Raw genomic sequence first — 15510 nt, forward strand, 5'->3', positions numbered from 1 at the left:
CAGTATCCACACATAATTCTTAGGCTTTCTTCATTTTTTTAAATTCTTTTTTTCTGATTTTTCCTCAAACAAATTTGGTGTCAAGGGATTTATCTTCAATCTTACTAATTTTGACTTATGTTGTCTCAATTCTGCTCCTATGACCTTCTATTAAGTTGTCTAATTCTGAAATTTTATTGTTAATCTTTTGGATTTCTAGTTGATGTTTTTGTATGGTTTCTAGTAGCCGATTTATTCTGTCATTTTATTCTTGTATTGTTTTCCTGAATTCTTCTATTGATTTGTCTGTGTGTTCCTTGGTTTTGTCTGTGTTTTCCTGATCTCCTTCTTGATCACTTGCAGAGCTCTGTATATTAGTCTTTTAAATCCTTTATCAGGTAGTTCCATTGCCTTATCTTCCTCTGGAAGGTTTTCTGGCTCTTTATTTTGGTTGCTTGCTGGAGCCATCCTATCCTACTTCTTTATGTAATTTGATATTGACTTGTATCTGAGGCATCAAGAAGTTATCATATTTATTTATTTATCATATGTTTGTTAGGAGCCCTGGTGGCGCAGTGGTTAAGAGCTTGGCTGCTAACTGTGTCCTGAATTTTTGTTTTGTTTTGATATATCCAAGTAGGCTGGGTGTGTATGCTACTCTGGTTGTTAATCTGGCCACACTGAAGTTCTCACTTCCTGTCTCCAGGTCCTGCTGGTCAGCTGGTGTTCTCCCTGGTCGTTGGGTTTGGTGTTGTCTGTGCACTCCGCCACACTTGCCAGATGGTTGGGGTGAAGGTGCCCAGGTCGTCAGTCACCAAGTGTGTGGTGTGGAGACTCTTACCTGCAGTCCTGGGTGGGCAGGGCTGCATGGTGTGTTCAGAGCAGGCCCAGGTCTCTGACTGCAGTGGAGGGCAATGTGGGGTGCAGGGCTGGGGGTTGTCAGCCACCCCTAGATGCCCAGCTGGAAGGTGTGCCCGTCTACTAGAGTGCATAGTCGGGGGGTGGGTAGTGTAGCCGCTCCTCGGGCGCCCAGTGCCATTGGCTGGAGGGATTGGAAGGCACCACTGGTTCCCGGGCCCCAACTTGGATGGCTGGATGGAGTGAATGGTACCGCTGGCTCTCAGGCTCCCGGTGTAGGTGGTTGAGGCCTCTTCTTAGGGAGTGGGGCAGTGTCAAATGCCACAGATCTACAGCTACCATTTGGCTGCTGCTGGTGAAAATGGGCTTCAGCTAGGAATCCTGCCCACTTTGTCATAATGAGGACGTGCTGTGTTGGGTCAAGCCAGCAAGGCACTGGTGTGGGTGATCGGCAGGGGTGAAGAGGGCTGCAAGTCCATGGACCCCCTGCGCCAGTGGCTGGGCTAAGGGGAAGGTGCCTCAGACCCGGCCGAGAGCTATAGGCTTAGGGGCGAGGTAGTGTTGAAGGTCACAGATCTGCAGCTCCCACTTGGCTGCTGCCAATGAAAATGAGCTTCAGCTTGGAACTCTCCCCACCTTATGCCAACATGTATGTGCTGTGCCGACTCGACCAGCAAGGCACTAGTGCGGGTGATTAGAGGGGGCAGAGGGTGCTGCAAGCACATGGAACCCCTGTGCCAGTGGCTGGGCGAAGGGGCAGGCGCTTCTAGATCAGGGCCATGAGTTCCCGGCTTAGGGGGCATGGTGGTGTTGAATGCCACAGGACTTGCGTTGGAGCAGTGAGGGAGATGGAAGATGGGGAGGGTGTGCCCCTCAGCCCATGGAGCTCTGGTTGGGGAGGGACTGTGGCACATGTGGTGGGTTGGGAGCACGCACTTAACTTTCATAGGTCTAGTGAGTCACTCCTGCTTAGCTGCACCAGATGGGGTGCTGCTGTTTGCCTCCATTTGTCTGTGCTATGCAGGTTCAGTTAGCAGGGCACTGGCAATCCAGCAATCCGTAATTCCCTTTTTCCACTGTTTTTGAATTGTCTCTCCTTTCACCTGTCGCTCAGTCTGATTTTTCATCTTTGTCTTTGATGCTTAGGGTTCCTAGATTGTCATATATAACCAATTTACTTGTTTTTTTGGTTCTTTGTTGTAAAAGGGACAACACGAAGTGTCAGACTATTCCACCATCTTGGCCCCACCTCCCTGTTCAACTACATTCTGAATATTCCTTCATAATCCGGCTTTCAGAACTAGAAGCAACCTTCAAAACCAACTAGTCCAATCTCTAGTATTTAGCTCTGAAAAATAAGAGTCATCTAATAAATATCTAAAACTTCTTTACAAGTGTATAAGGATGATATACCTGTATATTATCCCAAAGATATTAATACACAGCATTTTATATGACCTCAACAGAGTATAGGTTATATAATATAAATCTTGTCTCATTACAATTAAAGCTTGTTTCTTTACAATTATATTAAATTTAGCACTGTTATACAGAAGTAAACCAAAATCAGCTTTGACTAAATTGACTTTACCACCTTCAACAGCATGTACAGAAATTTATGTTAGTAAAAAAAAAATAAAGTTGTACCTACGCTAGTTACTTTACGGTATATTTGAGCTGCATTCTGGCACTCAGAATAAGGGTACTCCGAAGTGGCCATTTCCAGCATACACATTCCAAAAGCATAGACATCTACAGATTCATCATAGTGTTCTTCATACATCTCTGGGGCCATAAACTCAGGAGTTCCTACAAAATAACACCAAAACCACATTTTTATTAAAGAGAAAAATGGATCCACCAAGAGCACATTCCCTTTACCATAAGGTTTACCTGAGTTAATTTCTGCCACCTAAAAGCAAACTTATACATATAAAATTTGTTTAACACTTATTATATCTATATAAAGCACTTACAGTAATTCCATAACTTTCCTTACTGCTATACTACAATTTGTAATATTCAAGATTACTAAAATCTTCCTTTTTAGCTATTCAAATTTTTCCAAATTAAATTACTAAACCATCTTTCTTAAATCCTCAGAAACTTTCAACAATCTTAAATATATCCCAAAAAAGAAATACACTAGATATCTCTGAAATAACTCAATATAAAATAGATATTTCAAAGCAAATTCACATTCTAGGCCAAACCAAACCAGTTGTCGTCGACTCGATTCCAACTCATAGTGACACTATAGAACCGAATAGAATTGCCCCATAGGGTTTCCAAGGCTATAAATCTTTATGGAAGCAGACTGCCACATCTTTTTCCAGTGGAGCAGCTGGCGGGTTCAAACCAGCGACCTTTCGGTTAGCAGCAGAGTGCTTTAACCACTGTGCCACCAGGGCTCCTCATTCTAGGCAAGGGGCCAGCACATTTTCTCTGTAAAGGACCAGAAAGTAAATATTTTAGGTTGTGCAAGCCATATGGTCTCTGACACAACTACTCAACTCTGTCATTGTAGGGCAAAAGCAGCCATAGACAATATGTAAAATAATGAGTGTGGCTGTTTTCCAATAAAATTTTATTTACAAAAACAGGTGGCGGGCCAGATTGAGACCTGATCCCTCTTCTAGACCTATAGAATTGACAAATCAATCTTCACCCAAACAATAAACTATAAAATGTTAATCACCAATAACACTCTTAGCAAATGATGTACGCATTAAGGTGGCTAGTCCTAGATCACCAATCTTCACAGATCCAGTGGGTCCCGTGATGAAAATATTGTCACACTTCAGATCCCGGTGAATAATAGGAGGAGTCCTAGTGTGCAAGAACTGCAACCCCTTTAAAATTTGCCTGCACCAGCTCCTTAAGACCTTTGGTTTCATGACTTTAAATCGTTTTAAGTACCTACACAAAGAAACAAAAAACCACAGATAAATAAACTTATACCTAGCTTACTGTAAAAGCACTCTTAGGGTAAATCACAAAAGCTAGCTGATATTTTATATACTACAATTGCTATCACTGAGTTATTTCCTATTTCTCTTTATGGAAAAAATAATTTAATTTAAGACCTCATTCTTAGATAACACATCCTAGCAAGTTTAACATTTTAAATTCCAAACAAGAATTAAAGGTAGTCCCTGGCTTATGACGTATTCAAGTTATGATGAACCGCACTAACGACCGTCAGTGTATCTGGAACATTGCATCTTCCTGGGAGGAAGTTACAGGAAAATGCAGGCAGAGGACATGGCAAAAACTGCTGAGTTAAGTGAACACACTCCAAGCATTTGATCAGGAAAATACGATGGAAGAGATCGGTGGAAAAATCATTCGTATGCAAAAACACTGAATTTAGAACTTGATATCGCTGATGTGGAACAGCTTACAGATTATGAAGAAGGGGAACTGACAGATCATGACTTAATGAATTTTGAAGAGTAAAGAAATGCTGAGAATGAAAGAAATAATGGGGAAGAGGAAGGAGAAAAATTGTTAAAAAATTTTATAGTGAAAAGATTAGCTGGAGTTTTTTCTAAACTAAATCAGGGGATTCAGATGCTTAAAAACACGGACACAATTACTGATCACTTTGCTAAAGTCGATAGGCAGATTCAGTAAGAAATGAGATGTTACTGTGAAATACATCAGGAAAAAAAGAAAAGGACCATACACAGAATTCTCACTAATTTTCTGACTAGAAATGCCATCCTTATTCCCAAGGAAAATGCAGATGATCCAGAATCTTCCACAAGTGGAATTATTAGTGCAACTGACAAAATGCCAACATCTTCCAACTCTTCTTCAATGTTGGAGTAAATTTTAATGATTTGTGTATTTTTTAATGTATGTATGTATGTATTAAAATCCATCTGTAAGTTTATATGTAATGTTTCCAACCCCCAAAGACAAATAAAGATCAGATTTATAAAGATATTGATAATAAAAGGGAAGAATAATGCAAACTAAAAAGAAAAAAAATGAGGTATTCAACTTACATCAGAACTGACTTATGACAGAGTCACAGGAATGGAATCCCATTGTAAGTTGGGGACTACATATACTCTAATCAGAGTGGCCTTTTATGGAATGGCAGCACAGTTTTAAAAAGAAAAGTCTTCTCTATTAACTAACAACTGCTTATACACAGTCATCAGAGGATTTAGCTGTGTAAAATTTTACTGCAAACATGCTAGGAAATAGAAAATGCATGTCTCACATTTAATATTTACAAATAAGCGATGAAACCACTGAATGAAAAATTTTAGCTAAAAACAAAACAAAAAACTATAATTCCATAAATATGTGAACCTGGACAACTCCCCAACCTTTCCTTGCGTTTTACAAAATGACATTACATTATCTCTATATCATTTCCAATCCTAAAATTTCATGACATCCCACAAATATTAATCTTTCAACACTATTTTCTAACAAACATCATTAACATTCTACTTTTTTTTTTACCTACACAGTCACTAGATTCAGATTCTACAAATTCTTTAATGAAATAATATTATACAAACAACTCTCATGACTTCTGAAAATAATTTCAGAATAAAACTCCATTGGCACTATCAGTCTACTTACGTCTTTAAGGTTCCTGATGTCATTAGTTCAGTCACTAATACAATACATTTCTTTCCTTTTAATATAGACTCCCAGGAATCATAAAATCGAACTATATTGGGATGCTGTAGACCCTTTAACATCTCTGCTTCTTCTTTGAACCTTTGCTGCTCAGCTTTGGTTAACTTCCGGTCCTGAAATGGAGGAGTAAGTTCCAAATTAAAGTCATAGAAACACTCAGGCACATTCCTAAGACACAAATGAGTGAATTATTAATTAATTTATTATCACCTGTCAATTCTTTTTTCAAGACCTACAGAAGCACTGATCTCACACAGCAATATAGCAGTTGCTACATTTCATAACTATATTATAAAACCACTTGCATAATAAATCAATACCTTGAAAAACAGTATCTCAAAATGAATTGTCAAAAAAGTAATAATCAAAATAGATGAGAAAAGAAACTTTCCCTGAGAAAGCCCTGAGTTTCCACATCTAAAGGATCGATAAACTAAAGGCAGGAATAATCAAAGGTTAGACACCTAGACATTCACCCTCGTTAAATTTCTGAATTGTCAAAATAAACATGTTCCAGGTTTCGAGACAAAATTCAGGCTACCAATCAGTGAAAGAACTTCAAATACGCATTGGACCTGTGGTCTGGTACACTAAATTCTAGAAGTCAAAGGAGCGATCTTTATAGAATTCTGAGGAGGGACAGTGACCCTAAATTCTGAACCCAGACAAAATATGGATCCAGTTTCTAAGGGAAAAATACACACATATTTCTCACAGTAAGGGCACAGAAAGTATACCACCACACTTCCATTCTAAAAACATTACTCAAAGAACTACAATAAATATTTGGCAGAATAGGGAGGTGCGGACAAGATGGCAGAGTAGTCAGATGCTTCCTGTGGTCCCACTTACAACAAAGATCTAAAAAGACAAGTAAATCGATTATATATGACAATCTAGGAGCCCTGAACATCAAAGGCAAAGTTGAGGAATCAGACAGCAGCACGGGGAGGGAGAGACGGTTCAGAAGCAGTGAGAGATCGCCAGACCTGACCCGGTGGGAACCGGCACCCTGCAGGCCTGATTGGCTGGCGTGTGCCGTGAGGCAAGCTGTGGCACTTGGTACACGTTTTCCATGTCTGGGGAGACCAAACGGCAGACAGTCTACTCAAGCCTCCTCCTGAACCAGTGAAAAGAAGTAGTCAATGGGCAAAAGATAAGTACATGCGTCAAACCTACCACACAGATTAAAAAACACCCTCCTCGGGAAAAACCTCTACCATTTACCTGCCCCTTTCCACTCTGAACCAGGTCCTGGGCTGGCTTCAGTGAATGCTGGGTCCCCTGGGCCAGAAGGACCCGTCACCCGCACTGAACCATTCTCCCGGCCTTGGAGAGGGAACGAATTAACAAACAGGAAATAATAATCTGCCAGCTCCCCTAAGCCAGGAACCCAGGGTAGGCACAGCTCCTTGTCCGAGGAACAGGCATAAAGGGTCTATGGACTTCGAGTGCCTTTCACCCCTGCATAGACCTGTGTGGGTCCATTTCAACAGCGAAGGCCCTCACTAGCAGAGTACAACAGGGTATACACCTGAAGCCTAATGTCAATTGTATCAGCTATATGGTGGAGTGGCAGGTTCATGACATTTGACACCACTGTGCCCATTAAGCAGGTTCCTCACCTACCCACATCAGGGGCCTGAGGACTGATGACTCCACCTACACCACCAAGCCACCCACGACAAGGGTCCAAGAGTAAGCGGTGCTTCCCAGTTCTTACAGCCAACAAGATTGTGTACCCATAGTCCGGCTGCAAATTCCACCCACCTACACACTCTAGGGAACAGGCACACACTATCGTACCAGACACTCAGGGGCAGCCGTCAGCCCCTTGCCTTGCAAAGCGCGTGACCCTATACTGCAGCCAGATACCTGAGCTTACTCCACACACTTGGTGACCGACTACCTGGATACCTGAGCTGAATCCACACAAGAAAAGTAAATGGACTCCTCAGCTCACGTACCATGTAAAAGATCTAACCATATGGTGACAGGACGTTAGAGCTTCAAAGGTGCCAAAAATCAAACTAGCTCACAAGAGCAGGCAATTTGGGAATATAAAACAAGAAGCTAGGACACAGTAAGCAAACATAAAATAAATAACTGTAATAACTTATTGATGGCTCGGAGACAACACTCATTATCAAATCACATAAAGAGACAGACCATGATGGCTTCAGCAAGCTCCTAAAACAAAGAACAAAGAAATCTTCCAGAAGAAGAGAGTTTCTTGGAATTACCAGAGGTAGAATACAAAAGATTAATATACAGAACTCTTCAAGAGATAAGGAAGGAGATCAAGCAAAATGCAGACCAAGCCAAGGGGCATCACACAAAAAGCAATAGAGGAACATAAGACGATTATAAAATAGCATAATGACCAATTTAACAGGCTGCAAGAATCCATAGAGAGACAGCAAACAGAAATTAAGAAGATTAACAGTAAAATTTCAGAATTAGACAACTCAATAGAAAGTCACAGAAGTAGAATTGAGGCAATGGAGTCAGAATTAGTGAGACTGAAGATAAAGCCCTTGAAACCAACGTATTTGAGGAAAAATCAGATAAAATAATTTTAAAAAGTAAAGAAGCCCTAAGAATTATGTGGGACTCTATCAACAGGAATAACCTACGAGTGACTGGAGTACCAGAACAGGGAGGATAACAGAAAATACAGAGAGAATTGTTGAAGATTTGTTGGCAGAAAACTTCCCTGATATCAAGAAAGATGAGAAGATATCTACCCAAGATGCTCATCTAACCCCACATAAGGTAGATCCCAAAAGAAAGTCACCAAGACATATTATAATCAAACTTGCCAAAACCAAAGAGAAAGAGAGAATTTTAAGAGTGGCTAGGGATAGATGAAAACTTATATACAAAGGAGAGTGAATAAGACTCAGCTCGGACTACTCAGCAGAAACCATGCAGACAAGAAGGAAATGGGATGACGTATATAAAGCCTTGAAGGAAAAAAACTGCCAGCCAAGAATTACATATACAGCAAAACTGTCGCTCAAATACGATGGTGAAATTAGGTCGTTTCCACATAAACAGAAGTTTAGGTAATTTGCAAAAAACAAACCAAAATTATAAGAAATACTAAAGGGAGTCCTCCAGTTAGAAAATCAATAATATCAGATAACAACTCAAGACTAGAACACAGGACAGAGCAACCAGATATCAACCCAGACAGGGAAGTCACAAAAATAAACCAAAGCTAAAACACTAAAAATAGGGAAACAGAGATGTCAATATGTAAAAGATTACAACATTAAAACAAAAAAGAGGGGCTAAATAATGTAGTCATAAATCTTTAATATGGAGAAGAAGTCAACGCGATATAAAAAAATGAGTGGTTTCAACTTAGAAAAAGAGGGGTAAATATTATAGTAACCACACAGAAAACTAACAATCCTACATGTCAAAATAAAAAACAAGAAAAACATAAAGACTCAGCAAATACAAAATCAACAACAATGAAAAAGATGAAAAGAAAGTACATAAAGAAAAATGACTCAGCACAGAAAATTAAGAGCAACAAAGAAACTCTCAACACAAAAAAAAAAGACATCAAAATGACAGCACTAAACTCATATCTATCAATAATTACACTGAATGTACATGGACTAAATGCACCAATAAAGAGACAGAGAGTGGTAGAATGGATTAAAAAAACACAATCCATCTATATGCTGCCTACAAGAGACACACCTTAGACTTAAAGACATGAACAAACTAAAACTCAAAGGATGGAAGAACATATATCAAGCAAACAACACTCAAAAAAGAGCAGGAGTGGCAATATTAATCTCTGACAAAATAGACTTTAAAGCAAAATCCACCACAAAGGATAAGGAAGGACACTATATAATGATTAAATGGTCAATACATGAGGAGGACATAACTATAATAAATATTTACGCACAAAACAACAGGGCTCCAAAATACATAAAACAAACTCTAACAGCATTGAAAAGAGAGATAGACAGCTCGACAATAATAGCAGGAGACTTCAACACACCACTTTTGGTGAAGAACAGAACATCCAGAAAGAAGCTCAATAAAGACATGGAAAAACTAAATGCCATAATCAACCAATGTGATCTCACAGACATATACAGAACATTCCACCCAACAGCAGCCAAGTATACTTTCTTTTCCAATGCACATGGAATATTCTCTAGAATAGACCACGTGTTTGGCCATAAAGCAAGCCTTAACAGAATCCAAAGCATCGAAATATTACAAAGCATCTTTTCTGACTATAAAGCCATAAAAGTAGAAATCAGTAAAAGAAAAAGCAAGGAAAACAAATCAAACACATGGAAACTAAACAACACCTTGCTCTAAAACTACTGGGTTATAGAAGAAATTAAGAACACAATAAAGAAATTCAGAGACTCAACTGAGAATGAAAACACATCCTAAAAGAACCTTTGGGACACAGCAAAAGCAGTGCTTAGAGGTGAATTTATACCAATCAATGCACAAATCCAAAAAGAAGAAAGCACCAAATTCAAAACATTCACCCTACAACTCGAATAAAGAGAAAGAGAGCAGCAAAAGAGCCCTCGGACACGAGAAGAAAGCAAATAATAAACATTAGAGCAGAATTAAATGATATAGAGAATACAAAAACAATTGAAAGAGTTAACCAGACCAAAAGCTGGTTCTTTGAAAAGATCAACAAAATCGATAAACCACTGACCAAACTGACATAAGAAAAACTCGAGAGGAAGCAAATAACTCATATAAGAAATTAGATGGGCGATATCACAACAGATCCAACTGCAATTTAAAGAATCATAACAGAATACCATGGAAAATTGTACTCTAACAAATTTGAAAACCTAGAGGAAATGGACAAATTTCTAGAAACACACTACCTACCTAAACTAACATAAACAGAGGTAGAACAACAAAATAAACCTATAACAAAAGAAGAGACTAAAAACGTAATTGAAAAACTCCCAACAAAAAAAAAAAAAACCCTGGTCTGGATGGTTTCACTGGAGAATTCTACCAAACTTTCAGAGAAGAGTTAACACCATTACTACTAAAGGTATTTCAGAGTATAGAAAAGGATGGAATACTCCCAAACTCATTCTATGAAGCCAGCATAACCCTGATACCAAAACCAGGTAAAAACACCACAAAAAAAGAAAATTACAAACCAATGTTCCTCGTGAATACAAACACAAAAATCCTCAACAAAATTCTAGCCAATAGAATTCAACAACATATCAAAAAAATAATTCAGCATGACCAAGTGGGATTCATACAAGGCATGCAAGGATGGTTCCACATTAGAAAAACAATTAATGTAATCCATCACATAAATAAAAGACTAGAACCACATGATCTTATCTGTTGATGAAGAAAAGGCATCTGACAAACTCCAACACCCATTCATGACAACAAATCTCAGCAAAATAGGAATAGAAGGGTATTTCCTCAACATAATTGAGGGCATCTATACAATCCTGGTGGCGTAGTGGTTAAGAGCTACATCTGCTAACCAAAAGGTCGGCAGTAAGAATACACCAGGCACTCCCTGGAAATTCTACGGGGCAGTTCTACTCTGCCCTATAGGGTCGCTATGAGTCGGAATCGACTCGACAGCAGTGGTTTTGGTTTTCTTGGTTATACAAAGCCAACAGCCAACATCATCCTAAATGGAGATAGTCTGAAAGCATTCTCCTTGAGAACAGGAAGCACACAAGGATGCCCTTTATCGCCACTCTTCTTCAACATTGAGCTGGAGGTCTTAGCCAAAGCAATTAGGCCAGAAAAAGAAATAAAGGGCATCCAAATCGGTAAGGAAGAAGCAAAAGTATCTCTATTTGAAGATGATATGATCTTATACACAGAAAACCCCAAAGAATCCACAAGAAAACTAATGGAAGTAATAGAAGATTTCTGCAAAGTATCAGGATACAAGATAAACATACAAAAACACTTGGATTCCTCTACACCACAAAGAGAACTTCAAAACAGGAAATCACCAAATCAATACCATTTATAATACCCCCAAGAAGAAAAAATACTTATGAATAAATCTAATCAGAGATGAAACAGACCTATACAAAGAAAACTACAAGACACTACTGCAAGAAACCAAACGGGAGCTACGTAAGTGGAAAAACATACCTTGCTCATTGATAAGAAGACTGAACATTGTGAAAACGTCTATTCTACCTAAAGCGATCTACAGATACAATGCAATCCCAATCCAAATTCCAACAGCATTTTTTAATGAGATGCAGAAACAAATCACCAACTTCATATGGAAAGGGAAGAGGCCCCCGATAAGTAAAGCCATTACTGAAGACGAAGAACAAAGTGGGAGGCCTCACACTACCTGATTTTAGAACCTATTATACCGCCACGGTAGTCAAAACAGCCTGCTACTGCTACAACAGATACATAGACCAATGGAACAGAATTGAGAATCCAGACGTAAATTCATCCACCTGTGAGCAGCTGAGAATTCACAAAAGCCCAAAGTCCATTAAATGGGGAAACGACAGCCTCCTTAACAAATGGTGCTGGCATAACTGGATATCCATCTGCAAGAAAAATAAAGAATCATACCTCACACCATGCACAAAAACTAACTCAAAATGGATCAAAGATGTAAATATAAAATCTAAAACAATAAAGATCATGGAAGAAAAAAATAGGGACAACGCTAGGAGCCCTAATACATGACATAAGCAGAACACAAACCACAAGTAACAATGCACAAACACCAGAAAAGAAACTAGATAACTGGTAGCTCCTAAAAATCAAACACTGATGCTCATCAAAAGACTTTACCAAAAGAGTAAAAAGACAACCTACAGACTGGGAAAAAAAATTTGGCTGTGACAAATCCGATCAGCATCTAATCTCTAAAATCTACATGATACTGCAAAACCTCAACAACAAAAAGACAAATAACCCAATTAAAAAATAGGCAAAGGAGATGAACAGGCACTTCTCCAAAGAAGACATTCAGTTGGCTGACAGACACATGAGGAAATGCTCACAATCATTAGCTATTAGAGAAATGCAAATCAAAACTACAATGAGATACCATCTCACTCAAACAAGGCTAGCATTAATCCAAAAAACACAAAACAATAAATGTTGGAGACGTTCTAGAGAGACTAGAATACTTATACACTGTTGGTGGGAAGGTAAAATGGTAAAACTACTTTGAAAATCAATTTGGCACTTCCTTAGAAAGCTAGAAATAGAAGTACCATACGATCCAGAAATCCTACTCCTTGGAATATAGCCTACAGAAATAAGAGCCATCACATGAATAGATATATGCACACCCATATTCATTGCAGCACTGTTCACAGTAGTAAAAACATGGAAACAACCTACGTGTCCATCAACGGACGACTGGATAAACAAATTATGGTATATTCACACAATGGAATACTACGCAATGATTAAGAACAACAATGAATCCGTGAAACATAACATGGAGGAATCTGGAGGGCATTATGCTGGGTGAAATTAGTCAGTTTGCAAAAGTACAAATATTGTATAAGACAACTATTATAAGAACTCAAGAAAAGGTTTAAACACAGAAGAAAACATTCTTTGATGGTTACAAGTGTAGGGAAGGAGGGAGAGGGGTATTCACTAACTAGATAGTAGACAAGAATTATCTGAAGGGAAGGACAATACACACTACAGGGGAAGTCAGTACAACTGGATTAAACTAAAAGCTAAGAAGTTTCCTGAACACAACCAAACACTCTGAGGGACAAAGTAGCAGGGCAGAGGTCTGGGGACCACGGTTTCAGCGGACATCTAGGTCAACTGGTATAACAAAGTTTATTAAGAAAATGTTCTGCATCCCAATTTGGTGAGTGGCATCTGGGGTCTTAAAAGCTAGCAAACGGCCATCTAAAGGTATCAATTGGTCCCAACCCACCTGGAGCAAAGGAGAATGAAGAACACAACAGACACAAGAAAAATATTAGCCCCAGAGAAAGAAAGGGCCACATAACCAGAGACTCCATTAGCCTGAGACCAGAAGACCTAGATGGTGCCTGGCTACCACCAATGACCGCCCTGACAGGGAACACAACAGAGAGTTCCTGATGGAGCAGGAGAAAAGTGGGGTGCAGAACTCAAATTCTAGTGAAAAGACCAGACTTAACGGTCTGACTGAGACTGGAGGAGCCCTGGAAGACATAGCCCCCGGACTCTCTGTTAGCCCAAAACTAAAACCATTCCCGAAGCCAACTCTTCAGACAAAGATTAGACTGGTCTATAAGACATAAAATGATAACCTGTGAGGAGCGTGCTTCTTAGCTCAGGTAGATACATGAGACTAAATGGGCAACTCCTTTCCAGAGGCGAAATGAGAAGGCAGAAAGTGACAGGAGCTCGTTGAATGGACACGGGAAATTCGAGGACAAATGGAGGAGTGTGCTGTCACAGTATAGGGAAAACAACTAAGGTCACATGACAATGTGTGTATAAATTTTTGTATAAGAAACTAACTTGAACTGTAAACTTTCATTTAAAGCACAATAAAAAAAATAATTTTAAAAAAAGAGAAAAATTCTTCCACCAAAAAAAAAAAAAATTGGCAGAATAACCTAGTTAAAAAGGAACGTGTGGAATACAATAAACACCAGTAAGAAATTCCTAATAAAGCTTACTTAGAGTTAAGCCTAAGTAATTATTGTCCATGTAGTTGGTAAACCTCAATGAATTTTCTAAACAGTCATTAAAATAGAAGATATACAATGCAAAAAGAACAACGTGAAATAAAAATTCCAGATTACCTCAATAAAACCTAATTAGTAAGGAAGGAAGAATAAAAAAATACAATTTTTGTCTCGTGCAAGAAGAGAGAAAAGAGTGATAGGACTATTTAAGTTTTGATGTTGACAGAGAAATAAGTTCAAATATGACTGTTAAAAATTTGGTATGATTGCCAGTTCAAGATGGTTCACTGAACATATTAAATTAACTACCCTCTCCCAAATCCCACTAAAACGACAAAAGAAATATACAAATAATTCCTGAGTGGTGATGCAAATATGAGAAGGGTTCAAATAAAAAATAAGGTTTTTAAAGATAAACAATATACATCATGTTGTTGTTGTTGTTAGGTGCCGTTGAGTCGATCCCGACTCATAGCGACCCTATGTACAACAGAACAAAACACTGCCCAATCCTGCATCATCCTCACAATCATTGTTATGCTTGAGCCCACTGTTGCGGCCACTGTATCAATCCACCTCATTGAGGGTCTTCCTCTTTTTTGCTGACCCTCTACTTTATCAAGTATTATGTGCTTCTCCAGGGACTGGTCCCTCCTGATAACATGTCCAAAGTATGTGAGAAGGAGTCTCACAATCTTTGCTTCTAATGAGTTTTCTGGCTGTACTCCTTCCAAGACAGATTTGTTTGGTCTTCTGGAAGTCCATGGTATAGTCAATATTCTTCGCCAACACCATAATTCAAAGACATCAATTCTTCTTCATTCTTCCTTATTCATGTCCAGCTTTCACATGCATATGAGGTGATTGAAAACACCACCTTAGTCCTTAAAATGACATCTTTGCTTCTGAACACTTTAAAGAGATCTTTTGCAGCAGATTTGCCCAAAGCATGTGTTGTTTGATTTCCTGACTCCTGCTTCCACGGGTATTGATTGTGGAGCCAAGTAAAATGAAATCCTTGACAGCTTCAGTCTTTCTACGTTCATCATAAAGTTCATTATTGGTCCAGTTGTGAGGATTTTTGTTTTCTTTATGTTGAGGTGTAATCCATACTGAAGACTGTGGTCTTTGATCTTCATCAGTAAATGCTTCAAGTCCTCTTCACTTTCAGTATGGTTGTGTCATCTGCATATTACAGGTTGTTAATGAGTTTCCCTTTAATCCTGATGCCACACACTTCATCATATAGTCCAGCTTCTCCGATTACTTGATTAGCATACAGACTGAATAAGTATGGTGAAAGGATACAACCCTGACGCAC

At 38.9% G+C, this 15510-nt stretch overlaps 1 protein-coding gene across 1 annotated transcript in view; it reads right to left on the bottom strand.

Annotated features, from left to right (window-relative positions):
- Positions 1–15510, bottom strand: part of WNK3 (WNK lysine deficient protein kinase 3) — a 312303-nt gene that overhangs the window by 161530 nt on the left and 135263 nt on the right. Inside the window, exons 4-6 of the mRNA XM_004389125.2 lie at positions 5443–5615; positions 3536–3756; positions 2489–2646 (exon numbers count right to left, since the gene is read on the bottom strand). Coding sequence (XP_004389182.1) covers positions 2489–2646; positions 3536–3756; positions 5443–5615 — 552 coding nt within the window. The remainder of the gene's footprint in view (positions 1–2488; positions 2647–3535; positions 3757–5442; positions 5616–15510) is intronic.

This window comes from Trichechus manatus, unplaced genomic scaffold (assembly GCF_000243295.1).
Source record: "Trichechus manatus latirostris isolate Lorelei unplaced genomic scaffold, TriManLat1.0 scaffold00233, whole genome shotgun sequence".
Classification (NCBI taxonomy): domain Eukaryota; kingdom Metazoa; phylum Chordata; class Mammalia; order Sirenia; family Trichechidae; genus Trichechus; species Trichechus manatus.